Here is a 26,061-nt window from a genome sequence, read left to right on the forward strand (position 1 = left end):
GTTTCTTGCCCCTGAACTGGGGTATTAACTGCCCCACTAGTGTCCTAGAGGAGGGGAGTGGAGAGGGAGGGACCCAGGCCTGCCCTCTACTCCGGGTCCCAGCCCAGGGGCCCTAGGGTTAGCAGTAAACCACTAGAACTAAAGGTTCCTTCCCCTGGGCTACTTCCCTCTCTTGCCCTTCAGCTTGTGGGGCTTCCTACCCTCCCTCTGCACAAACCAAGTGTCCCTTTACCTAGGGTCTTGGTCTTCTTAGCCCACCGCAGCACTTCTCCAAACTCTCCTCTGCTCCCCTCCAAACTGCTCTCTGCTCCAACACCAATCCACTCTGCTTCAACTCCTCCTCTTGTCTGATTGAAGCGGGGGGGGGGGGGGGTTATCATGAGACTGGCTTCAGGTGCTCTAATTGGCTTCAGGTGCTTTAATTAATTTATAGCAAACTTTCTTCCCTCTACAGGGAATAAGGTTCCCTTCTAAAACTCTCCTACTGCCCTCTTGCCATGCTGTATCACAAGAGACAAAAACCCTTAAGAAAATGCAGAAAGTCATTTACAAGAGAGTCCTAGGCTTTTGAAAATGGATACATGGTGGTATATTATATCCAGTGGGGTGAGAAAAACTGCTTAGTCTAGTTTTTGCCCAGTCTAATAGGGTTGAGCATTTAGACTGCATGCTTATATGTTATTTCTGTTGGTAACTAACTCAGACTTTTTGTCTATCACTTAATATCACTTAAAATCTATCTTTTGTAGTCAATAAATTTGTTTAACTGTTTATCTTTACCAGTGAGTTTGCTTGAAGTGTGGGGCAAATCTGCTCAGGTTTGCAAAGGCTGGCGTATGTCCTCTTTCCATTGATGAAGTGCTGAACCAGTGAATAGGTTTTCACAGCTCATCTTGAGCAGAGCAAGAGGGTATATTCCTAAGGTGCAGTGCTGGGAGCTGGGGGGATCTGGCTGGTGCTTTTCTCTGTGTGATTCATGAGTGGCTCTGGGAGCACTCATATAATACAGCTGGGGGTGGGGCTCCACATGCGGTTGTGCTGAGTGATCACAGTGCCTGGAGGGGTTGCTGCTAGTCACTAGCAAAGCATCGTGAGAGACAGCCCAGGCTGCAGAGAGTTCAGGGGGTACAGGGGTCCAATGGTCCCAGCCTGCATCCTGGGGATCCCGTCACAATGGTCACTTACACCAAAAATCACGTCTCTCTTAGGTTGCTTCCAGGCCCAAGAGACCAGTCACTTACCCCAAATCAACTTGTACCCTAGATCCTGCACCAAAAACAATGCCTGTAGCCAATCCTATTATAAAGGTTTATTAACTAGGAAAAAGGAATACGAGAGTTATCTGCAGGTAAAAGCAATCAATTAGAGACACGCCAATGAGCTACCACGTAAATCTGAAAAGTGACAGATTTGTAGTGATCTGTCAATTCAAAGGGTCTTTCAGGGTAGATGTAGGAGGCAGCCCCTGGGGATCTCTGGCTTCAGTTCAGAGTCTCTGGCCTTTCTGAGTTCAGACAGCCAAAAAGATGCAATTTCTTCTTGTCAGGGATTTTTATTTCCTTCCCCCAGATTTCAAGAGCAGGGGAGAAGTTCCCATCCACGTCTCCTCTATATGGGTGGGGGGATGCAATCAACAAAGCGTTTTGTCCTCTGACGTTACACAATGGCTTGTCTGGTATCTATGGGCTTTCTTTTGCTGGGCAGGAAATAACACCTCTTGTGGAAAACTTGTATTTCACACTTGTTCATGTTTCTCTCCAGACTGTGGGCGTTTACAGTTTCAGAGCAAACACTTAACTATCACCTTACACCATGGGATATGGACTCTATCCGTGAGGTTAATGCAGGCAGCAACATACAAGCATTTCGTAGAGTCTAAACACTAAAGACATTCTTAGAAGACTAATACCTATTTAGAGCAAATCTAACACACAGGTGACCTGGTCTGGTCTCCAGTTATGAGGTTGTAAGTTCTCAGCTAATACCTGCAGCCTGGGCAAGAGTGGGCATCAGACCGGCCAGCAGCACACAAGCCAGGCTGTTTTTCTTATCTGCCAGTTAGCCTGATTCACGCAGATGCATGAATCCACTTTCCTTTGTCTAGGGCTGGTTTCTTTATCAACTACCTCCATAACATATTTCCAGCATACAAACATAACACTTTCTACACAATCCGTGCATACATCACGCAGTGGTGTTCATGACCAATGGGTTACTAGTTTTTATACGATACCTGACAAGATGCCGGTTGGCTAAATATTCTGTCTGCGGTGCTTTGGGTGTGCCCATTGCCAAGTGGCATAAAAGGGCTCTTGGGGTATAAAGGGTTAAGGATATGGACGCCTGGAGGAGGGGGGAACATGCAGAGAGACGTATAGAGAGCTTCCCCTCCTTATTTAGTTGCCTTCCAGGTGTGTGTTGTCACTATCTCGCTGTACAGCACATGCTCATCTTCAGCGGGTTTTAGATTTTTTGTCGTCTGGGTTGCGTGGGCCTGTGAGGCCGGGAATACCATGAGTGCGTAGGTGACTTCTGAGCCCTGGTGAGGGAGGAAAGAGAAATGGTAATGGGGAGGGGTGCACGGACACTAAGTTCTTGGATGCTGGAGTGGAGACTACGCCTATAAAAGAGGTAGTTGCAAAGACATTGGAGGAGAAGATCAAAGTGATCTCAAAAAAATGGAGAATTCCCCTGAAATCAGTAAAATGGAATTCAGGGAAGTGCAAAGTACTCCCTTTAGGAAGGAAAAATTAAAGGCAGCAGGACAAAAGGGGGTTAACTTGTACGGCAGCAGTACTGCAGAAAAGGAGTTCTAGTAGAGCACAAGTTGCATATGAGTCGATAGCCTTTGTCTCAGCAGCACCGTGCTAATATCATTCTGGGGTGTATTTACAGGACTGTCGTATGTAAGACACAGGAGGTAACAGTTGTCCCACTTGGCACTGGTGAGGACTCAGCTGCAGTATTGTGTCGAGTTTTGTGCCGCTCACTTTAAGAAAGATGTGGACAAACTGGAAAAGATCCAGGGGAGAGCAACAAAAATCATCAGATGTTTGGAAAATATGACCTATGCGGAAAGGGTGAAAGAACTGGGCATGCTTAGTCTGGAGATGTGAAAGCTGGGGGGGACCTTAGAACCATCTTCTAACATGACATTAGAAAGAGGACAGTGCTCGATTGTTCTCTGTATCCACGGAAGGTAGGACAAAATGTAATGGGCTTAATATGCAGCAAGTGAGATTTCGGTTAGATATTAAGAGACTCTTTCAATCTCGAAGGGTAGTTAATCTCTGGAACAGGTGACTAGGGAGGCTGTAGAATGTCCATCACTGGAGGTTTTGAAGAGCCATTGGACACCCCGTTGGGATGGTCTAGGTTTAAGTAATCCTTCCTTGGCACAGGGGGCTGTACTAGATGGCTTCTTGAGGTCCCTTCCAGCCCTACATTTCTGTGATTCAATGGAGTTTGGGGTGATGGGGAAAGGGATGATGAATTCCCAGCCCTGCCTCCTGTGTGAGCAAACCCTGTGCAGCATCTCTTTGTGGCTGTTATCTGTTACCAGAGAGGCAGCTGCACCACAGGACGGGGCAAAAGATTCAGGCCATGCAGTTTCCAGGTGGTTGGACTGTGCTGGGGTTTGAAGCTTAGCCTATAAATCCATTGACGTTACCTGTTCCATCTGCTCTGCTCCGGCACACGTGGCTTTTGATCCCTCATTATCACGACCAGGATCCAGGTTCCTGGTGTGTTCTCCAGGCTCAGATCCCTTGGTGCTTTTCAGAGGCTTTGGAACTGAAAAAGAACCAGATGAGATCGGAGCTGAGGTGGGGAGAGATTGTGAGGCAATGCCTAGCTACAATGTGCAACCTTGAGAAAGAAGAAGGTAAACTCCGCTGTGTAACTATTGATTTCAGTGCATGTGTGATTCTGGGGCTTCTGCCAGGGCACAGGGGGAAAACGGTCCAACAATTTATCTGTACAGTAATTCCTCACTTAAAGTCGTCCCAGTTAATGTTTGCTATGCATCCGATGAAGTGAGCTGTAGCTCACGAAAGCTCATGCTCAAATAAACTGGTTAGTCTCTAAGGTGCCACAAGTACTCCTTTCCAGTTAATGTTGTTGCGTTGTTAAATCGCTGATCTAGTAGAGAACGTGCTCATTTAAAGTTGTGCAATGCTCCCTTATAACCAGGGGCGGCGAGTTATATGGGCCTGTAGTGCCCAGGCTCCAGGAATATTCAGGGCCTGGGGGACCGGCTCCACCAATGTTCAGAGCTGGGTTTCTCCCCCGGCCCTGTCTACCACCCCCGCTTGCCTCCTCCAGAGTGTCCCCCGGCCCTGTCTGCCACCCCCGCGTGCCTGCCCCGGGCCCGCAGCGTCCCTGCCTCAAGTGGGCGGCTGCCCTGCAGCTCTGCTCTGTGCTCCCTTGCCGGTGGCGGCGGTGGCCACTGCTGCCTACAAGACAAGAGCGGTGCCAGTGGCAGGCTGAGGTGGCTGCTACACCTGCGGAGGGAGGAGGTGCTCACACGATTGGCAGCCCGGTCGCACCCACCGGGAGGTGACGCTGAGGGGGCTTCCGGGAGATGGTGTCTGAACCTCACCTGAGCAGCTGCTGGGGCTTGGATGAATGTCTGACCGCGTGATCCGTGTCTTCCCCCCTGCAGCCACCACTCCTGCCCCATGCTGGGCAAGGGGCAGCCCCATCCCCTATGAGGCTATGGTGAGGGGCAGCAGGCTGTAGCAGGGGAGGGGGCCACATGTGATGGCAGCCTCCCCCCCGGCACCCACTACAGGGGAGGCAAGGGGGCTTCTGGGACCCGAGAGGGGCCCGGCCCCTAGGAGCACATGCAGTGATGGTGCTGGATGAGTGTGCTGCCGGGGGGGGAGAGGGCTGGGGGACTGTGGAGTCCTCTTCTCTGGCCCCAGCCCTGTGGCAGCCTGCCTGCACCCCAAACTCCTCAGCCCCAGCCCCGGCCCCGCCCCATCCCAGAGCCCGCACCTCCAGCCAGAGCCCTCACCTTGCTGTCTCAACTTGCTGATCTACTTCAAAAGGCAATGTACTTAGAGTGAGGTAAGCACACTTAAAGGGGCAATGCACATCTCTCTCTCTCACACACACAGGGTGTGTGTCTCTTTCTCTCTCTGCCATGCTGTCCCCTCTCCCTCCATTTGTGCTGCCTTGTAGAGTGTGAGGCTACATTAACAACAATGTGTTAACCCTTGAGGGCTCAGTCGAGTGCTAGTTCATCATTTAGCAGTAAAGCATCTCCTGGGAAATATCCCACCCTCTTCCACCCTCTAACTTCACCACCTCAACCAAGCTTCACAATCATCATTGCTGTGTACAGTATTCAATTGTTTGTTTAAAACTAATAGTGTGTGTATGTGTATGTGTATACATATATATATATATATATATAATATAGTCTTTTGTCTGGTGAAAAAAATGTCCCTGGAACCTAACCCCTGCTATTTACATTAATTCTTATGGGGAAATTGGATTCGCTTAACATCGTTTTGCTTAAAGTCGCATTTTTCAGGAACATAACTACAATGTTAAGTGAGGAGTTACTGCATTTGTTTATATATATATATTTTCCCAGCACAGAGACATAAAGATGTCTGCAAATTTTAAATTATTTTACCCCTCACTTCACCCTAACCACAAGCAAAGGTCTTAGTGCTCACATCAAATGAAATGATTTGTCTTAACCAACTCAGCTGATGTTTGATTTATTTGACATATGTGTTAATAAATTGAACGTGTACCAATACACATTGGAAAGCCCATAAATATTTTTTAGAACTGTATCTTCTTATTGTACTTTGTCTTCTCGTTCAAAAGTAAATACCTCGTTTACCATGCATATTTTAGAATTTGGTTTCCATACCCACATGGTGGTAGGATTCTTTGTGGTTGTTAATGGTTTAAAACTATTTACACTGATCAGTACAGAATAGTTTTTGATGAGACCATATCACAAAAGCAGGTGGGAGATCACAGCCCCTTGCCCCCTTTCACCCACCTCTTTTCTTCCTATGGCAATAGCAGAGCAGAGCAGCCAGGGCTCCAGTCAGAAGTAAGACACCACCAATTCTCAGCAGAATATCACGGGTATAGTGTGAGGCTGTTCATGCCGCAGACAAAGAAAAGGGAGGGAAGGGGACATGAGAACAGCTAGGCAGCCCTGTCAAAAGGTCTGGTACCCACAGAGGAATCCGCCCTTGAAACAAATTTGCTGTGATGACAGCCCCTCACTATATTGTCTATTGCACATTCTGTCTGGAACAGCCTGCTCCCCTTTCCAAAGAGGGGAAGGATGATCCAGTGGCTATGGGGCTGGCCTTCAACACTGGCTATGGGGGTTCAATTCCCTGCTATACAGCAAACACCCTGTGGGACTCTTCTCTTTGCCTCTATTCCCCATCTCTAAAATGGGCACTGAAGGGCTGAATCCATTAACAACATTGTGAGGAGCTCAGATAATAGGTCACGTGGGTCATGGAAGTATCATAGATAGAAAGGGCATGGGGAAAGAGGGGGGTTTTCATCTCCACTTTGGCTTCGATCGCCATGTGACATCTGTCACCTCATCTGACCTCCCTTTCCCACGAGAGCTCCTGGGGATGGTTCTCCTCCAATGGAAGCAAATCAGAGGGCTGGATTAAAAAAATTAGGGAAGTCTCACCTGTCACAGTGACATTCAGAGCGTGGCTCCTGTGGGATGGGATCCACCTCCCACTCACGTTCTCCTCATATTCGCAGGTGAATTCCCCAATGTTGTTGGGACTGGCCTGCAGGATGCTGAGCACAGAGATGTTCATAGAGCTGGTGCTGGGCTCTGTGGTGCTGATCTCAGACCCTGCATCCCCAGGAACGAGCTTGACACTGTCCTTGTAGAAGTGAAACCTCCGCTGATTAGCATCCCTGGGGGCCATGCAGGTGACAAGCAGGGGGAACCCTTCGCTCACCACTCCGGATGGAGGATCCATGCTCAGCGAAGGCAGGGGAGGGTGATCTGTGGGGATTAAAAAAGGAGAGGGGTCAGCAGAGGCATGGCAGTGGAGAAAGTGGAGATGGTGCCCAGAATTCAGTTTATTTACAGCTGAACTTTATTCTCACTCCAGAGTCTTGTGCTTCTCTTCAGCACCCTGAGGGGCTCCCCACGGAAATGAGCGAGAGCCAGGCTAGGGGGTCGGGATGGCTTCCTTCAGATACAAGGCGGGGCTGGGATGTGGGGGTCAGAAGGTGGCCAGGGGCACCAGGCCGTGACTCATTTTCTGTCACCCCTCTATTACTAATGCTCCAGCCCCTGATATTTATGGAGACCTTGGTAGATAGGGAGGGCCCAGTTCTCTCTGTAGATCCCGCCCACTCTGGCCAGACTGGCTGAGAGCTGGGTGGCCCCTTTGGGATTCTACCTCCCCAGAGGGGAGAGGCACAAGGTGGCCTGTTGGATGCCCAGATCTGTGTCCGTTGGGCAGCCATGTTCTTGGCTATGTTGAGTAGCCATATGTTGTGCTGCTCTCCGAAGGGCAGCCACACATTGGAAATCAGGCAGCCATATTGGATAGACATGTCCTTGGCTGTGTTGAGCAGCCTTGTTTTGTGGCTGTGATGACATCAGAATAGAAGCCATGTTGCCAGTTAGCTGGGCATGTAAGGCAGTGAGGAGGCCATTTTCCCAGTTGGGCAGCCATGTTAGACCTGAATGTTGTAGCGTGAGGCTCATCAGGAGCATGAAAGAGCAAAGAGGGGGCAGAAGAGGAGGGGAATAAAAGGAGCAGATGTTAATTCAAAGGCTAGAGTCCAGCATGGAAGGAGGGAAAGAGGATAATAAGCAGAACTGGAATCAGAAGAGGCAGAAGCAGGGGTCAGAAAGATGTTAGCGCTGGTCCTGCTCTAGTTCTCTGGCCTATGCAATGTTGGAGGTCAGATTAGTTGGACAAAGTGGTCATTTCTGGGTTGGGAAACTATGAAGTATGATCCATGATCCATTGACTGGCCTGGATTACCCAGGCCTGGGGCTCTGGTATCTTTGCCTCAGCTGTGAGCCCCAGCTGGCCCCTCCTGGTTGAGATGGGGACCACGTCAGAGATCAGCTCTCCTCCTTGGTTGCGGGGTCTGTGCCTAAGAGGAATGGGTTGGGGAAAGGGCGAAGCAGAGAGGCTGGGGCTGGTCTGGAGAGCAGAGGGAGGGGAAGACGATTGTTCTGTGGAGAGGAGCATCTGGGGCAGATGGGGCAGTGCAGAGGGGCGTTTGCCCCAGGGTCTGCTAACGGGTCTCTGGGCAGTCAGGCTGGGGGGACTGCTGAGGAGAGGCAGGGCATGGCCTGGGGTGCCAGCAGCACAATTCCCAGGTGTGGCTGGGAAGGGATGGAGAAGGGCCCTCCCTAGTGATGCCCCTCAAGTCTCAGCCACCACCAGGTGGAAATAGGTCTCACCCATCACTGACACCAGGGCTCCTTTCAGATGGAATCTTTCATCCACACTCCACTCTCCAGTACAGACAGGTGTACTTTTTGCTGTCTGCTATGTAAGTTGTGCTAATCAGCTAGGTGTCCTGGCAGGAGACCCCGTTGAAAATCCGCCTCCCTCTTTGATTTAAGAACTTATATCCCCTGTTGTTTCCTTACTCATTGGACCAAAGCACTTGAGTGTGACCGGCTCCTCTCAAATATAGATAGGGTGAAGTGGGTCCAAAGAGAGCATGGGGGGAGGTGGAGTGTCTGGTATAGAGATAGAGAGGGGGACCCCCACAACATGAGGAAGGGAGATATATGAGAAAAGTCCCTGACACACACAGACACAAACCACCCCGATCTCCCTGCCCAGTGCCGTCTAACATAGGATGATGGAGATGGGCTGGTTCTTCCCACCTTGGATCTCCCGGCTGGATGGGGGTACCCGCTACACAGGTGCAGAACCCAGAGACCCCAGAGATGTGATCCTCAAGGGGTGAGTGAAGCTGCCCCTGGATAAGCCCCCAGCTGAGATGCTCCATCCTCCTGCCATGTCAAATTGGAATCCTGCAGCTTTTTGACCCCAGGGGCAGCCCAGCATGTGAGGGGAACAGGGTCTCCAAGGAGGTACCAGAGGTGGTCTGGGCTCAGGGAGAGGGTAGGGGCCACAGCAGGGTCTGGAAAACAGGGGTCAGCGTTAGATACAGAAGAAGGGTCACACCCTGCAGGGATCACTGGAAGGGCCTGGGAGGTGAGGGGCAGATGTTACCAGGTAAAATTCATCATAGGAATTAGAGGGGGATGGAGACTTCTCTGTGGGAAACTCCCTGCACCCCTGCACCTCACTGAGCACCAATGTTGCACTGTGATCACATGTTACCCAGCAGGAGGCTGGGTATCTCTGTGTGGGATCCACTGGCTGGACTGGGTTGCCCAGTGCCCAACAGGGGTAAGGGATGGGTGGTCTGTCTCAGCTTTGAGCATCAGCCGGTCACTCCACTGGGACCAGGGACCTCTTTAGAGACCAAATCCCTGCTTTGAGGGAAGGATTTGTATCCAATGGTGCTTTCATGCCCAGGGCCCGAGCACCTCAGGGCAGCACCTTCCCCCCCCCATACACATGGGCCATAGGGATCCCAATGAACTGGTGCCAGCAGTGGGTAAGGGTGACATCAGAAATTGATCAATCTTCTCATAAAAATTATGAATGAAGTGGCGGGGCTGAGGGCGTAGAACTAGAAGACTTGTGAGCCAGGATGACAGGGCTGAAAGTTCCCCCACAGCTGTGCCCTCTAAGTGACAAACTTCTCAGATCAGCTAGGAGCCTCTCCATGCTGTTGGGGTGCCCAGCCCCCCACCCCCGTGTCTGACATCAGGGCCTGACACTGACAAGAGATGGCCCCCAAGTTTTAGATGTTACTGCTGGCTGGGAGTCCCTGAAACCCAAAGTAGCACTATAGCCCCCCCGCAACATCCACTGGAGGAGCCAGAGATCCAGGGAGTGACGCTAACCAGCCATGGTGGGTTTGAAACTGACCCAGCTGGTGGCCCTGGCTGGAGCTGAGTGACTGGGCTGTGTCTCACCCCGTGAATGGAGGAGAGATACCCTGCCAGAGGGCCAGCAAACAGCAGGAGACAGAGGGGTCTCACCTGTCACTGTTATGGAGATGGGTCGGCTCCTCTCTGATGGGATCTCTCGCCCAGACACTGTCTTCCAGGATTCACAGGTGTACGTTCTGGCTTGTGATCTAGACACCTCCGACAGTGGAATGGACTCAGTGTAACTGTACCAAGGTGGGGGGAGATCCTTGGAGTGGATTTTCAGGCCGTCTCTGAAGAACCGGATCCCGGACACATTGGATGCTCTGTCAGCTGAGCACGTCAGGGTCACAGTTTCTCCCGTTACGTAGACAGGCTGCTTCGGGGACACGGTGAGCTGGGGAGCAGGCAGGGGGGCTGGAAAAGAGAAGGGGGTCGGGGAAGAGATGGTTCCTACTTTGGAGGCTGGTGACACAGAAGCAGAGGAAGATACGGAGAGAGAGCAGAAGAGGGAGGGATCCTGGACACAGACCCCAGCCAGCCCCAGCTCAGTGCCCAGTAACCACGTCCCTGCCGGGCCATGCACACTCTGAGCAGCAGAGATCTCACTGCCAGGAAACCCAGTGGGACCAGCGTCCCCTCCTCGTTACCTGAGGGGGCAGCTCCTGCCCAGGGCCAGCTCAGCCTGCAGGGGCTGGGAGGGGAGGGCTTGTGTGGCTGAGGCCGGGGGTGTCAGGGAGCTGCCCCCAGCAGGCACAGACCAGGCTTCCCTGCACTAAGGGCAGGTGGTAGCGACGTGCCTCAGAGCCCTGGGTACCCCCCGTGGGGGCATCACACACGCCAGTTGGGGTCTGGCCCCATTGACTCCAAAGGAGCTAGGGCTCATTCACATTGATCTAGCTCTACCCATAGACTCCCTCGGGGATTTTGCTGATTCTCACCGGCTGGGATCTCGCTCCTTCCTAGCGAAGCCTCTGAAACCAGCCCCCTGGTCCCACTGGGGCCTTGGGGTGAGTTTTAAACTAATGTTTCTGCTGCATCGCAGGGAGCGTTTGCATGGACGGGGAGCGATGGGGCTGGGGAGGTTTTCCAGTCCCCAAACCTTGGCTCCGTGTGATGGGTATTGACCCCGCACTGGCGCTAAGAGGGGCAACAGGAGCTGGAGAGCTTGTCACCTCCGAATCCTGCATGTTGACGATCCCAGCCCAGCCTGTGAGGGGAACTGGCTCTCCAGGGGGGTACCTGGGGAGATCACGGCCCAGGGAGAGGGACCGGGCCACAGAGGGGTCTAGAAAACAGGGGTCAGCGTTAGATATAGAAGAAGGTCAGACCCAGCAGAGATCTCTGGGAGGTGAGGGGCAGAGGTTACCTGCTGAGCCATGCAAACACTGAGCAGCAGAGATCTCCCTGCTGGGAAACCCAGTGTTACCAGTGTCCCCTCCTTCGTACCTGAGCGGGGCAGCTCCAGCCAGCGCCAGCTCAGTCTTCATGGGCTGGAAAAGGAGGGATTGTGCGGCTGAGACTAGGGAGTCAGGGAGCTGCCCACAGCAGGCACAGACCAGGCTTCCTCACGCTAAGGGCGGGTGGTAGGAGCATGCCCCAGAGCCCTGGGTATCCCCGGGGAGCATCACACCTGCTGTCTGCTGAGTAAGTCGTGCTGATCACCGAGGTGCCTTGGCTGAAGACGCCTTTGGGGATCTGCTCCGCTCTTCGAATGAGGAACCTGTATCCCGTCACCCTCTCTCTCCTGGGAGCCGAGCACTTGAGGGTGACTGACTCCACTCGGATATATACGGGGTGCAGGGAGACAGGGGAGAGCGTGGGGGTGGTGGAGAGTCTGGAATGGAGATCGAGGGGGGAACCACCACAAAATGAGGAGCACGGGGAGATAGATGAACAAAGTCCCTAACACACAGAAGCCACCCTGATCTCACTGCCCAATGCCACCTCCCGCAGGCTGGTGGAGAGGGACTGGCTCTTCCCAGCTGGTATCTCCCAGTTGGACAGGCGTATCCAGTAGAAGCAGGTGCATGACCCAGAACCCCCCTGGCCCTGTGACATTCAGGGTTCGCGTGAAGCTACCCCCAGATAAGCCCTGAGCTGAGGTGCTCCATGCACCCACCACATTGAATTGGAATCCTGCAGCTTTGTAACCCCAGGGGCAGCCCAGCATGTGAGGGGTACAGGCTCTCTGGGAAGGTACCCAGGGAGATCAGGGCTCAGGCAGAGGGTCGGGGCTGCAGGGGGGTCTGGAAAACAGGGATCAGGGTTAGATACAGAAGAGGGTCACACCCGGCTGGGATCTCTGGAAGGCCTGGGAGGTGAGGGGCAGATGTTAGCAGGTTACATTCATCTCAGACATTGAGAGGGGGACAGAGACTTCTCCATGGGAAACTCCCTGCTCCCCTGTACCTCACTGAGCCCCAACCCTGCACTGTGCCCACATGTTACCCAGATGGAGGCAGGGCCTCATGGTGTGGGATCTGCTGGCTGGACCTGGTTGCCCAAGGCTAAGGGACGGGTGCTATCTGTCTCACATGTGAGCAACAACTGCTTTCAACTACCTGAAAGGGGGTTCCAAAGAGGATGGCTCTAGACTGTTCTCAGTGGTAGCAGATGACAGAACAAGGAGTAATGGTCTCAAGTTGCAGTGGGGGAGGTTTAGGTTGGATATTAGGAAAAACTTTTTCACTAGGAGGTGGTGAAGCACTGGACTGGGTTCCCTAGGGAGGTGGTGGAATCTCCATCCTTAGAGGTTTTTAAGGTCAGGCTTGACAAAGCCCTGGCAGGGATGATTTAGCTGGGGATTGGTCCTGCTTTGAGCAGGGGCTTGGACTAGATGACCTCCTGAGGTCCCTTCCAACCCTGATATTGCATGATTCTATGATCAGCTGGTCACTCCACTGGGACCGGGGACCTCTTTGGAGATCACATCCCTCCTTTCAGAGAAGAATTTGGATCTTATGGTGCTTTCACCCTCGGGAGCCGAGCACCTCAGGGTGTCCCTTCGTCTCCCATAGACATGGGCAGTAGGGGATCCTGGTGTATTCATGCTGGCAGGGGTGACAACCGAAACTGATCCATCTCCTGATGATAATCATGAAAGAAGCAGCAGGGCTGGGTCCTTAGACCTGGTTGCTCTGTAAGGCAGGACAACAGGGCTGCGAGCTCTCCACAGCAGTGCTCAGGGCTGTGAGCTTGCCCCACAGCAGTGCTCTCTTAGTGCCAAACTTTAGTGATCAGCTGGGACCCTCTCCCCCCAAGGCATGTCAGACACCAGGGCCTCACACTGACCAGAAAAGGGGGAGATTTGGGATTTGTTTCAATAAACATCGCCAAGTTTTCAAATGTTATTTCTGCCTGGGATCCCGCAAAACTTAAAATAGCACCAATGCCCCCGCAAAACCCACCACAGGATCCAGAGAGCCAGGGAGTGACACTAACCCGGTGGGTAGCCCTGTCCCGAGCTTGTGACTGGGCTGTGTCTCACCCCGTGAATGGAGGAGAGATACCCTGCCAGAGGGCCAGCAAACAGCAGGAGACAGAGGGGTCTCACCCGTCACTGCTATGGAGATGGGTCGGCTCCTCTCCGATGGGATCTCTCGCCCAGACACTGTCTTCCAGGATTCACAGGTGTACGTTCCGGCTTGTGATATAGACACCTCCGACAGTGGAATGAACTCAGTGTAACTGTACCAAGGTGGGGAGAGTTCCTTGGAGTGGATTTCCTGGCCGTCTCTGAAGAACCGGATCCCGGACACAGTGGACGCCCCGTCAGCTGAGCACGTCAGGGTCACAGTTTCTCCCGTTACGTAGACAGGCTGCTTCGGGGACACGGTGAGCTGGGGAGCTGACAGGGGGGCTGGAAAAGACAAGGGGGTCGGGAAGAGACGGTTCCTACTTTGGAGGCTGGTGACACAGAAGCAGAGGAAGATACGGAGAGAGAGCAGAAGAGGGAGGGATCCTGGACACAGACCCCAGCCAGCCCCAGCTCAGTGCCCAGTAACCACGTCCCTGCCGGGCCATGCACACTCTGAGCAGCAGAGATCTCACTGCCAGGAAACCCAGTGGGACCAGCGTCCCCTCCTTGGTACCTGAGGGGGGCAGCTCCTGCCCAGGGCCAGCTCAGCCTGCAGGGGCTGGGAGGGGAGGACTTGTGTGGCTGAGGCCGGGGGTGTCAGGGAGCTGCCCCCAGCAGGCACAGACCAGGCTTCCCTGCACTAAGGGCAGGTGGTAGCGACGTGCCTCAGAGCCCTGGGTACCCCCCGTGGGGGCATCACACACGCCAGTTGGGGTCTGGCCCCATTGACTCCAAAGGAGCTAGGGCTCATTCACATTGATCTAGCTCTACCCATAGACTCCCTCGGGGATTTTGCTGATTCTCACCGGCTGGGATCTCGCTCCTTCCTAGCGAAGCCTCTGAAACCAAGCCCCTGGTCCCACTGGGGCCTTGGGGTGAGTTTTAAACTAATGTTTCTGCTGCATCGCAGGGAGCGTTTGCACGGACGGGGAGCGATGGGGCTGGGGAGGTTTTCCAGTCCCCAAACCTTGGCTCCGTGTGATGGGTATTGACCCCGCACTGGCGCTAAGAGGGGCAACAGGAGCTGGAGAGCTTGTCACCTCCGAATCCTGCATGTTGACGATCCCAGCCCAGCCTGTGAGGGGAACTGGCTCTCCAGGGGGGTACCCGGGGAGATCACGGCCCAGGGAGAGGGACCGGGCCACAGAGGGGTCTGGAAAACAGGGGTCAGCGTTAGATATAGAAGAAGGTCAGACCCAGCAGAGATCTCTGGGAGGTGAGGGGCAGAGGTTACCTGCTGAGCCATGCAAACACTGAGCAGCAGAGATCTCCCTGCTGGGAAACCCAGTGTTACCAGTGTCCCCTCCTTCGTACCTGAGCGGGGCAGCTCCAGCCAGCGCCAGCTCAGTCTTGATGGGCTGGAAAAGGAGGGATTGTGCGGCTGAGACTAGGGAGTCAGGGAGCTGCCCACAGCAGGCACAGACCGGGCTTCCTCACGCTAAGGGCGGGTGGTAGGAGCATGCCCCAGAGCCCTGGGTATCCCCGGGGAGCATCACACCTGCTGTCTGCTGAGTAAGTCGTGCTGATCACCGAGGTGCCTTGGCTGAAGACGCCTTTGGGGATCTGCTCCGCTCTTTGAATGAGGAACCTGTATCCCGTCACCCTCTCTCTCCTGGGAGCCGAGCACTTGAGGGTGACTGACTCCACTCGGATATATACGGGGTGCAGGGAGACAGGAGAGAGCGTGGGGGTGGTGGAGGGTCTGGAATGGAGATCGAGGGGGGAACCACCACAAAATGAGGAGCACGGGGAGATAGATGAACAAAGTCCCTAACACACAGAAGCCACCCTGATCTCACTGTCCAATGCCACCTCCCGCAGGCTGGTGGAGAGGGACTGGCTCTTCCCAGCTGGTATCTCCCGGTTGGACAGGCGTATCCAGTAGAAGCAGGTGCATGACCCAGAACCCCCCTGCCCCTATGACATTCAGGGTTCGCGTGAAGCTACCCCCAGATAAGCCCCCAGCTGAGCTGCTCCATGTCCCCACCACATTGAATTGGAATCTTGCAGCTTTGTAACCCCAGGGGCAGCCCAGCATGTGAGGGAACAGGCTCTTTGGGAAGGTACCCAGGGAGATCAGGGCTCAGGCAGAGGGTCGGGGCTGCAGGGGGGTCTGGAAAACAGGGATCAGGGTTAGATACAGAAGAGGATCACACCCGGCTGGGATCTCTGGAAGGCCTGGGAGGTGAGGGGCAGATGTTAGCAGGTTACATTCATCTCAGACATTGAGAGGGGGATAGAGACTTCTCCATGGGAAACTCCCTGCTCCCCTGTACCTCACTGAGCCCCAACCCTGCACTGTGCCCACATGTTACCCAGTTGGAGGCAGGGCCTTATGGTGTGGGATCTGTTGGCTGGACCTGGTTGCCCAAGGCTAAGGGACGGGTGCTATCTGTCTCACATGTGAGCAACAACTGCTTTCAACTACCTGAAAGGGGGTTCCAAAGAGGATGGCTCTAGACTGTTCTCAGTGGTAGCAGATGACAGAACAAGGAGTAATGGTCTCAAGTTGCAGTGGGGGAGGTTTAGGTTGGATATTAGGAAAAACTTTTTCACTAGGAGGTGGTGAAGCACTGGACTGGGTTACCTAGGGAGGTGGTGGAATCTCCATCCTTAGAGGTTTTTAAGGTCAGGGTTGACAAAGCCCTGGCTGGGATGATTTAGCTGGGGATTGGTCCTGCTTTGAGCAGGGGGTTGGACTAGATGACCTCCTGAGGTCCCTTCCAACCCTGATATTCTATGATTCTATGATCAGCTGGTCACTCCACTGGGACCGGGGACCTCTTTGGAGATCACATCCCTCCTTTCAGAGAAGAATTTGGATCCTATGGTGCTTTCACCCTCGGGAGCCGAGCACCTCAGGGTGTCCCTTTGTCTCCCACAGACATGGGCAGTAGGGGATCCTGGTGTATTCATGCTGGCAGGGGTGACAACAGAAACTGATCCATCTCCTGATGATAATCATGAAAGAAGCAGCAGGGCTGGGTCCTTAGACCTGGTTGCTCTGTAAGGCAGGACAACAGGGCTGCGAGCTCTCCACAGCAGTGCTCAGGGCTGTGAGCTTGCCCCACAGCAGTGCTCTCTTAGTGCCAAACTTTAGTGATCAGCTGGGACCCGCTCCCCCCAAGGCATGTCAGACACCAGGGCCTCACACTGACCAGAAAAGGGGGAGATTTGGGATTTGTTTCAATAAACATCGCCAAGTTTTCAAATGTTATTTCTGCCTGGGATCCCGCAAAACTTAAAATAGCAGCAATGCCCCTGCAAAACCCACCACAGGATCCAGAGAGCCAGGGAGTGACACTAACCCGGTGGGTGGCCCTGTCCCGAGCTTGTGACTGGGCTGTGTCTCACCCCGTGAATGGAGGAGAGATACCCTGCCAGAGGGCCAGCAAACAGCAGGAGACAGAGGGGTCTCACCTGTCATTGTTATGGAGATGGGTCGGCTCCTCTCCGATGGGATCTCTCGCCCAGACACTGTCTTCCAGGATTCACAGGTGTACGTTCCGGCTTGTGATATAGACACCTCCGACAGTGGAATGAACTCAGTGTAACTGTACCAAGGTGGGGAGAGTTCCTTGGAGTGGATTTCCTGGCCGTCTCTGAAGAACCGGATCCCGGACACAGTGGACGCCCAGTCAGCTGAGCACGTCAGGGTCACAGTTTCTCCCGTTACGTAGACAGGCTGATTCGGGGACACGGTGAGCTGGGGAGCCGGCAGGGGGGCTGGAAAAGACAAGGGGGTCGGGGAAGAGACGGTTCCTACTTTGGAGGCTGGTGACACAGAAGCAGAGGAAGATACAGAGAGAGAGCAGAAGAGGGAGGGATCCTGGACACAGACCCCAGCCAGCCCCAGCTCAGTGCCCAGTAACCACGTCCCTGCCGGGCCATGCACACACTGAGCAGCAGAGATCTCACTGCCAGGAAACCCAGTGGGACCAGCGTCCCCTCCTTGGTACCTGAGGGGGCAGCTCCTGCCCAGGGCCAGCTCAGCCTGCAGGGGCTGGGAGGGGAGGGCTTGTGTGGCTGAGGCCGGGGGTGTCAGGGAGCTGCCCCCAGCAGGCACAGACCAGGCTTCCCTGCACTAAGGGCAGGTGGTAGCGACGTGCCTCAGAGCCCTGGGTACCCCCCGTGGGAGCATCACACACGCCAGTTGGGGTCTGGCCCCATTGACTCCAAAGGAGCTAGGGCCCATTCACATTGATCTAGCTCTACCCATAGACTCCCTCGGGGATTTTGCTGATTCTCACCGGCTGGGATCTCGCTCCTTCCTAGCGAAGCCTCTGAAACCAGCCCCCTGGTCCCACTGGGGCCTTGGGGTGAGTTTTAAACTAATGTTTCTGCTGCATCGCAGGGAGCGTTTGCACGGACGGGGAGTGATGGGGCTGGGGAGGTTTTCCAGTCCCCAAACCTTGACTCCGTGTGATGGGTATTGACCCCGCACTGGCGCTAAGAGGGGCAACAGGAGCTGGAGAGCTTGTCACCTCCGAATCCTGCATGTTGACGATCCCAGCCCAGCCTGTGAGGGGAACTGGCTCTCCAGGGGGGTACCCGGGGAGATCACAGCCCAGGGAGAGGGACCGGGCCACAGAGGGGTCTGGAAAACAGGGGTCAGCGTTAGATATAGAAGAAGGTCAGACCCAGCAGAGATCTCTGGGAGGACCTGGGAGGTGAGGGGCCGATATTACAAGGCAAATTTCATTTCAGGAATTAGGAAGGGTTGGAGACTTCGCCAAGGAAACTCCCTGCACCCTTGTACCTCACTGAACCCCAACGCTGCACGGTGCCCACATGTTTCCCAGCTGGGGTAAGGTATTGGGTGGTCTCTGTCTGAGCTGTGAGCACCACCCAGTCACTCTACTGGGACCAGGGACCTCTTTGGAGACCAAATCCCTGCCATGATAGACTAATTTGTGTCCTATGGTGCTTTCACCCCAGGGGCCAAGCACCTTCCCTTCCCATACACATGGGCAGTGAGGGATCCTGGCATATTGGTGCCGGCAGGGGGTTGGGTAACATGATAGTAACCAATGCCTCCCCTGACAGGAATCATGACTGAGGAATCCAGGCAGCTGCAGGGCTGTAGGTTTACAGAGGGTGGCCCTGACAGCACCCACCTGGGACCCTGGTGACGGAGGTACTGACGGAGCTACTGTTCCTAGACAAGATCTCTTGGTTGGATTCCAATCTCCAGTATGCACAGCTGTATAACCCAGCATTTCCCTTCTCTGCTGTAAACTCCAGCCGGGCTCCAGCATTAGGGTTGAGGACTATGCTGGGGTCCTGCTGCCCTTTGTGATAGAAGAATCTGTATCCTGAAACCTCCTCACGCTCAGGAGCCGAGCATGTAAGGTTAACCTGCTCCCCTGAGAGATACACTGTGTACCAGTACTCCTGCAAGAGTTTGGGGGCTGGCGAGAGATCTAGAAGAGAGGCAGGGGGTCACTGTTGAGGGAGAGGCCATGGTGGAATAAGAAGGGAGAAGGCGGAAGAGATGAGTCCTGGACAGACATGATCGCAAACCAGCCTCATCTCACTGCTCAGCAGCCACCCCCACGCTGGGAATTATACCACAGTCCGTCTCGCTCTCTCTCCCTCTGGGGTCTTTTCATAGATCCCAAGGCCAGAAGGGACCATTGTGATCATGGAGTCCGACCTCCTCTGTCACCCAGGCCCTAGGACTTCCATGAATTGATTCTGCTTTGAGCTAGAGGAGATCTCTGAGAGAAACATTCAGGCTTGATTCAGAAATCGCCAGTGCTGGAGAATCCACCACAACCCCTGGGGAATTGTCCCAGTGGTTAATTCCCCTCACTCTTAAAAATCTGCACCTTATTTCCTGTCTGAGTTTGTCTAGCTCCAGCTCCCAGGCACTGGGTCGTGTCAGGTCTTTGTCTGTTCTACTGAATAGCCGTCGATTGTCCGATTTCTGTTCCCCAGGTAGGAACTGCTAGATTGTGATCAACTCCCCCTTAACCTTCTCTTTGTTACACTAAACACCTCCAGCTCCTGGAGTCTCTCACTAGAAGATGGACTGACACTTTGTGCTCTAGGCAAATTCCAGCTCCCCCCATCTGTGAAACTTAACACCCCCCATCCCACAGCCTGCTTACCCCTATATCCTCCCACTGACCCTAAATCTGCTGCTCCTTCATCCTGTGGGTGGAGGAGATGACAGGGTGGGTGGGACTAGACTGTTGCAAGGAGCAATTCAGGGAGAAGGGCAGGAGCCAAGGAGAGAATCTGCCTTTCTCACCAGGGACTAGGGGCATGAGGAGCGGAGCTGGGGGGGAAGGGTCCTTCATGTGCCTGGGGAGCACCAGGATCCCCTCTGTGTCCATCCTGGGGCAGCAAGTAAGGGGATGACAAGTGTGGGAGGGTCCTTCATCCACCTGTGGGACCCCAAGATCCCCCACTCTCCCTCCTAGGGGAAGGGGGGTGCAAAAAGGGGGGAGGGTTGTTAATGCAAATGTTTCAACCCCAAGACCCTCATTCACATCAGGGTATTCACCCCAAGTTCTCTATCACGGGGGCCAGGGGAAGAAGAGGGGGGAGAACCCATCAGCCATCCATCAGACCTGCCGAGCAGTAGCTAGAAGGCTTCAAAGAGAAAGAGAAATGAGGAAGCTCAAGCGGATGTGGGGAAGGGTGGGGGGAGTTTTTCCACCGATCATGTTTCCTCTGGGGTCTCTGCAGAACCTGCGTTTAATGTCCCGCTGAGGGGGTGCTGGGTCTGTGCCCCTGGCCTGAGTCCACCATGGGAGCCCAGAGCTGGGGCAGGGAGAGCTCCCCCCTTCCACACACAGCCCCACGGTGATGGCCCCTGCCCAGGGGGGACTCAGTGTAATGGGGAGGTGGGTGCTCAATCTCCTTGGCTGTTCATCCCTCGCTCTCTCTGCTGAGGCTGCCAATGAGAGGCTGGGTAGCGCCCAGTGAGACGGGGGCATCTTCTCCCCTACGGCCTGGGCTGGGACCCACCACGTGGACCCCCCAAGCAGCCATCAGCTGGAGTCTCTCTTCCAGCCCCACGGTCGTGGCTCTGGAGTGGAGCTGATGCAGCTGCACGTTCCACAGGAGACACCTGTGCATGGGGTGGCCTGACCCACCCAGGATGAGAAGGGGGCACCTAGGGATCCCCCCTTCCTTGAAATGCCAAACATCACAGTGTGGGAGGAGGGGGATCCCCACCCCCACTGTCTGAGACCTCCCCACCCCTACCGCCAGCATCTCAGCCAGGACAGGAGACGTCGTTACCTGCGGGGGACGCCGGCCTGGGGAGCATCTGGAGAGAGGCTGGAAGAGAAGAGAAGAGCTGGGGTGAGAGCTCCAGGGAGGGGATGGGGGGAGTAGGGGGATGGAGGGACATAGGTGGGGGGATCACCAGGCAGACTGACAGAGGGAGGGAGGGCGGCCGAAGGAGGTCACTTACCCAGCAGAGGCAGAAGGAGAGTTAGCACCATGCTGAGGTGGTCGCTCTGGGGTGGGAGCTGGGTTCTCAGCTCAGCCACCGGCCCCGTCTGGGTGCAAGGAGGGGAACGGGCCCCTCCCCTCTGATGGAGGCAGAGGAAGCCACAGCCTCAGGCGTGGTCACCGCTCAGCTCGGGGACTGGAGAGACACCGGTTCCTTGTGCGCAGGGCGTGCGGAGGGGAGCTGGCCTTTTCCCACAGCTGACGCTGGTGGGAGGGGCTGGAGCAACAGCCCCAGGTAACTCACACCTCCAGGGGTGGGCTAGGGACTCAGCGGGGCTAAAGGAACCTAAGGTGAGTTAAACTGGTTTACACCAGCTGGGGATCTGGGCCCATTGAGCCCAGCTGGGGATCTTCCCCTTTGAGTCCAATGGAGCTATGTCCCACTGACCCCAGCTCAGGATCTCGCTCATTCATGGCGATGACTCTAAAACCAGCCCTCTGGTCCTGTTGTGGCCCTGGGGGTGTGTTTTAAACTAACATTTAGAGGTTCTGTGCCTCTGTCACGGACTCACAGGACTCGTGCTCTCTCGGCTCCGTGCGGTCCCTGGGAGGAACCTCCTTCAGAATCACAGCCCTTCTCGGGGGTCCACTCTCTCTTGGGGGTTAAGCCCCTCTGCCTCCTGGAACCTCACCTCTCTGAGCCCTCAGCGTGCCTGCCGTGGGCGCCCTCAGGGAGTCCCCTCGCTCTGGCCCCCCGGGGCCTCCACGCCCAGAGGGAATAATGCCACCCTCATCTCTAGACTGGAGTGACTCTCAGCCAGCATAAAGCAGAAGGGTTTATCGAGCATCTGAACACAACTTAGGAAACTCTCCAGGCCCTCAGGCCTAGCAACCCTCAGCACATTTAGGGTCTCTCCTGCATCCAGAGGGGCTCTGGCTGCTCTCTTTCCCCAGTCCAACAGCCCCCTCCTTCCAGCTGGGCATCCAATATCACTTTCCCCCAAGCCTTGCCTCTGACCTTTATCTTTTGTCCCAGGTAAACAGGTTGCCTGGGCCTCCTCTCCTCTCCTCTCAGCCTCTCCTCTCATCTCATCCATCCTTTGTTTCCCCACTGGCTGGATCCAGCTGGTCGGGTCACCGGGGTCCTCTCTCCACAGCCCATTGTCCTCCCACTGGCCAGAACCAGCTGTGACTTCTGAGCTGAGCCTCGCAGTCACCAGGTCACCGGTCGCTGGGGTCTCCATTCTCCAGGCTGATGTCCAGGGTCCCTAATGCCACTACTGGCCCTCTGTAACACCAAACTCCCTGTCCCAGCACCCCGTGAAACCAGTAATACACAGGGAAACAGAGTCCCACACATCACTGAAAAAACAAGCAAAGCCCCAGCTTCGTCACGTCTCTCCCTGCTCTGAGTCGGAACCGTAGAAAACTCTGCCTGATGAACTTTCAGAGAAAGAAATGGAGTGTCTCAGGGATGGAGGGTGCCAGAGACTTTCATTGTTGTCCTTGTGGGCTCTGCCTGGGAGCCTGTTGCAGACCGTGGAGGACACAAACACCAGGAGCCATGAAGGGTCATTAACCCTCCGGGCTCCATTTCACACCATGTCCTGCCTCGTGAGCTCCGATCTCTCATGCTCAGCAAGGTTGGGCGACCCCAACCACGTTCAATGCATTGCCCTTGGGGCACGGTGCTGCAGGGAGCAGGGCGGGGGCTCAACAGGGGCACTTTTCCCCTGCACCTCCCTGCACCCCAACCCTGCACCATGCTCATATACTAACCAACAGGAGACAAGGTCCGCCCTTTGTGGCATCCATTGGTTGCTGGTTCCACTTGTGATTCTCCTCTCTTGTGCAGCTCGCAGCTTCCTCTGGGTCCAGGAGCTGGCGGTAGGTGGCTCCTTCTGCCTCACCAACAGCCTCATCTTCTTCGTCTCCTGCTTCTGGCTTGTTCTGGGAAGGCGGTACCTTCATTCTATGCCTTGGACTCTCTCCACAAGGTGACCCATTTGGGCTGCAATCGCTCCCCTGGAATTTCAGCCTGGAGGGGGAGGCTCTGGTGGAAGGTCCAAGAGTGAGATCTGAGAAACCTCCACAGGATGTGAAAGGGTTTTAGGCACCATGAATGCTCCAGCAACCTACCGAAGTGCATCCCCATCAGGGCTGGGGCACAGCTGCTGTTTCATAGCTCAAACCCAGCAGTGATTTGTTCTCTCAAGATGGAGCCTTCCAGCCGCATCACTTTAAAGATGCTCCCGTGTGGGGATAAACAAAAAGGCCAGTAAACTAAACCCACATAAACATAATTCTCCATCTCTCCCCAGGCTCCCCCACCCCTGCATCCCCTTCATCCCACCCTAAATCCAAAGCAGGACCAAGGGCCTGGCTTCAGAGTCATCACTGTGAATGAGCGAGATCCTCAGCTGGGGTCAATGGCCCAGATCCCTGGCTGAGGTCAATGGCCCATAGCTCCCCAGTGGGTGTAAACCAATGTAACGCAAAGAAGGGTCCTTTACACGACCTGAGACCCTGGGGCAGCCTGGGAAGATCCAGCCCCTTGGGGCTGCTGCTCCAGCCCCACCCACCCGCAATGCGTTGAAGTACAAAAGCCAGTGCAAGGCTTGGAGATGGTGGCGGGAAGTGGTCAACTGCCCTCAGCCCCTCCTTACCTGAGATGCTGCTGCCTGTCCGGCCGCCCAGCTGAGCAGTGACTGCAAATGAGGCTGTGCCTTCCTCTGCCTCCATCAGAGGGGAGGGGCCCCGCCCCCTCCTTGCACCCAGATGGGGCCGGTGGCTGAACTGAGAACCCAGCTCCCAGGCCAGATCGATCAGCTCAGCATGGCGCTAACTCTCCTTCTGCCTCTGCTGGGTAAGTGACCTCCCTCGGCCCTCACCCCTCTGTCTGGAGACTCCTCCTCCACCCTGCCCCACATCCCTCCATCCCACTTGGCCCCATCCCCTCCCCAGAGCTCTCTCCTCTTCTCTTCTCTTCTCTTCTCTTCCAGCCTCTCTCCAGATTCTCCCCAGGCTGGTGTCTCCTGCAGGTAACGATGTCTCCTGTCCTTGCTGAGATGCTTGTGGTGGGGGGTGGGGATCCCCCTCCTCTCACACTCTGATGTTTGGGATTCAAAGGAAAGGGAGATTCCCAGGTGCCCCGTGTCATCCCCCTAGGTGGGTCAGGCCACCCCTTTCACAGGCATTTCCCATGGATCCAGCCCCAGGAGCAGCAACTCCAGTCCAGACCCATGTCCAATGGGGTGGAAGAGCTACCCCAGCTGATGCCTCCCTGGGGGTCCCTTTGGTGGGTCCCAGTGCAGGCCGCAGGGGAGAAGATGCCCCCGTCTCCATGGGTGCTACCCAGCCTCTTATTGGCAGCCTCAGCAGAGAGAGCGAGGGATGAACAGCCAAGGAGACTGATCACCCACCTCCCCATTACACTCAGTCCCCCTAGGCAGGGCCCACCAGGATGGGGCTGTGTTTGGAGGGGGGAGCTCTCTCTGTTCCCCGGCTCTCTGCTCCCACACAAGACTCAGGGCCAGGGGCACAGACCCAGCACCCCCCAGCGGGACATTAAAAGCAGGTCCTGCCAAGACTCCAGAGGAAACATGGTGGGTGGGAAAACTTCCCCTCCCTTCCCCACATCCAGCCAAGCTTCCTCATTTGTTAGTCTCTAAGGTGCCACAAGTACTCCTTTTCTTTTTGCTCATTTCTCTTGAATGCCTTCTAGTTACTGCTAGGCAGGTCTGATGGTTGGCTGACAGGTTCTCCGTCCTCTTCTGCCTCTATCCCCTGGATGAAGAACATGGGGTGAATTCCCTGATGGGAACGGGGATCTTGGGTTGAACCATTTACATCAACAACCCTCCCCCATTTTTGCACCCCACTTCCCCAGGATGCAGAGTGTGGTGATCTTGGGGTGCCCCAGGTGGATGAAGGACCCTCCCACACTTAACATTCCCTCACCTGCTCTCCCTGGATGGACAGAAAACATATGCTGGGGCATACTCCAGCTCTTCTCCCTATGCCTCTAATCCCCAGTGGGAAAGGCAGCTTCTCTCCAGGGCTCCTGGCCTTGGCCCTGAGTTGCACCTTGGCACAGTCTGGGTCCCACCCAGCCTGTTATCTCCTCTGTGCATGGGAGGGGGGGGCAGCAGATTGCAGATTGCGGGTCAGTGGGAGCTTATGCTCAAATAAAGTTGTTAGTCTCTAAGCTAGCACCTCCCTGGTTACTCAGAAGCCCAAATAATGCAGTTCCCCTAAAGTACCCAGCCTCAGACCTCCAGCCAGACACACCTGTCAAACATGGGATGATAAATTCTGAAAATCTGATTTCATCATATAAAAGAAAAGGTTCTTCCCATCCCAAAGGACCAAGCCCCTGACCCAGATCAAATGATAACTCAGCTCTTACCCAAAATACACACTATAGTCAATTCTTTTTAACTCAACTAAAATTTATTAAAAAAGAAAAGAGAGAGAGAGAGAGAGTGTTGGTTAAAAGTTCAATACACATGCAGACTTGAATTCAATTCTTGAGGTTCAGATACAGAGCAGAGATGAGCCTGTAGTTGTCAAAAGTCTTTTTAGAAATAGGCCAGAGGTTATAGTCCAATGTCCATATTCAGGGTGACTCCAGTCAGTGACTGGGGATCTCAATCTTTATGGCTTAAGGTTTCCCCCTCTTGAAACCCAAAGCAGATCTGAGATGAAGAAGGATCGTGTCCCAGGGTTTTTATACATTTCCAGCAGCCTTTTGGCCTGAGAAAACAATCGGCTTAACTTTCCTTCTCCAAAACATCCTGGCAATTAGCACAGGATAATTTATCCATTAAACAGTTTAGATACAGGTTACCACAGACTTCAAAGAGACAATAATATATTTCACTCTAGTGTCTTCCTAAATGTTAATATTCCTCTTTTGATCTTTGAATCAAAGCTATAGCCATAGACAAGACTTGTTTGCTGACATCACAAGACCTGAGCAAACATCTCCCCTTCTCTCTCTAACAATACAGACTTGCATTTCAAAGCTCTGTTCATTTCCATCTCTTCCTAACCAGTCTTTAAAGTTCGG

At 54.4% G+C, this 26,061-nt stretch overlaps 2 protein-coding genes across 8 annotated transcripts in view; one reads left to right on the forward strand and one right to left on the reverse strand.

Annotated features, from left to right (window-relative positions):
- Positions 1-1,294: 1,294 nt before the first annotated feature.
- LOC119567943 (immunoglobulin superfamily member 1-like) lies at positions 1,295-21,245 on the reverse strand. Of its 6 annotated transcripts, XM_043526851.1 has the most exons (10): positions 21,010-21,175; positions 20,835-20,873; positions 18,698-19,003; positions 17,001-17,306; positions 13,557-13,862; positions 10,112-10,417; positions 6,689-7,018; positions 6,026-6,127; positions 3,671-3,792; positions 1,295-2,539 (listed from the first exon to the last, which is right to left on the reverse strand). In XM_043526851.1, exons 1-10 carry the CDS (start codon positions 21,038-21,040, stop codon positions 2,393-2,395), a joined length of 1,995 nt encoding a protein of 664 aa, XP_043382786.1. In that variant the 5' UTR covers positions 21,041-21,175; the 3' UTR covers positions 1,295-2,392. The 6 variants fall into 6 exon arrangements, with proteins under 6 accessions (XP_043382786.1, XP_037771795.1, XP_043382789.1 ...); XM_037915867.2 differs by lacking the exon at positions 18,698-19,003 and having other exon boundaries at positions 21,010-21,245; XM_043526854.1 differs by lacking the exon at positions 13,557-13,862 and having other exon boundaries at positions 21,010-21,177.
- LOC119567944 (Fc receptor-like protein 5) overlaps positions 20,139-26,061 on the forward strand; it is a 47,180-nt gene continuing 41,257 nt past the window's right edge. The window contains exon 1 of one of the 2 annotated variants that reach the window (XM_043526878.1): positions 20,139-20,897. The gene's annotated coding sequence lies outside the window, so the exon portion shown is untranslated. Of the gene's footprint in view, positions 20,898-21,177; positions 24,596-26,061 lie in introns of those variants that run through there. The other variant, XM_043526877.1, reaches the window with a different exon arrangement.

Source organism: Chelonia mydas, chromosome 13 (genome assembly GCF_015237465.2).
Source record: "Chelonia mydas isolate rCheMyd1 chromosome 13, rCheMyd1.pri.v2, whole genome shotgun sequence".
Taxonomy (NCBI): domain Eukaryota; kingdom Metazoa; phylum Chordata; order Testudines; family Cheloniidae; genus Chelonia; species Chelonia mydas.

What these genes read in the sequence shown, in the direction of transcription:
- LOC119567943 (XM_043526851.1), bottom strand. Translation starts at nt 21,040, where the DNA reads ATGGTGCTAACTCTCCTTCTGCCTCTGCTGG. An exon ending in TCTGAATGTCACTGTGACAG is followed by an intron (nt 6,128 to 6,688) that starts GTGAGACTTCCC and finishes CGGCATGAACAG; the next exon opens with CCTCACACTATACCCGTGAT. An exon ending in GAGCAGAGCAGATGGAACAG is followed by an intron (nt 2,540 to 3,670) that starts GTAACGTCAATG and finishes CTCCCTCACCAG; the next exon opens with GGCTCAGAAGTCACCTACGC.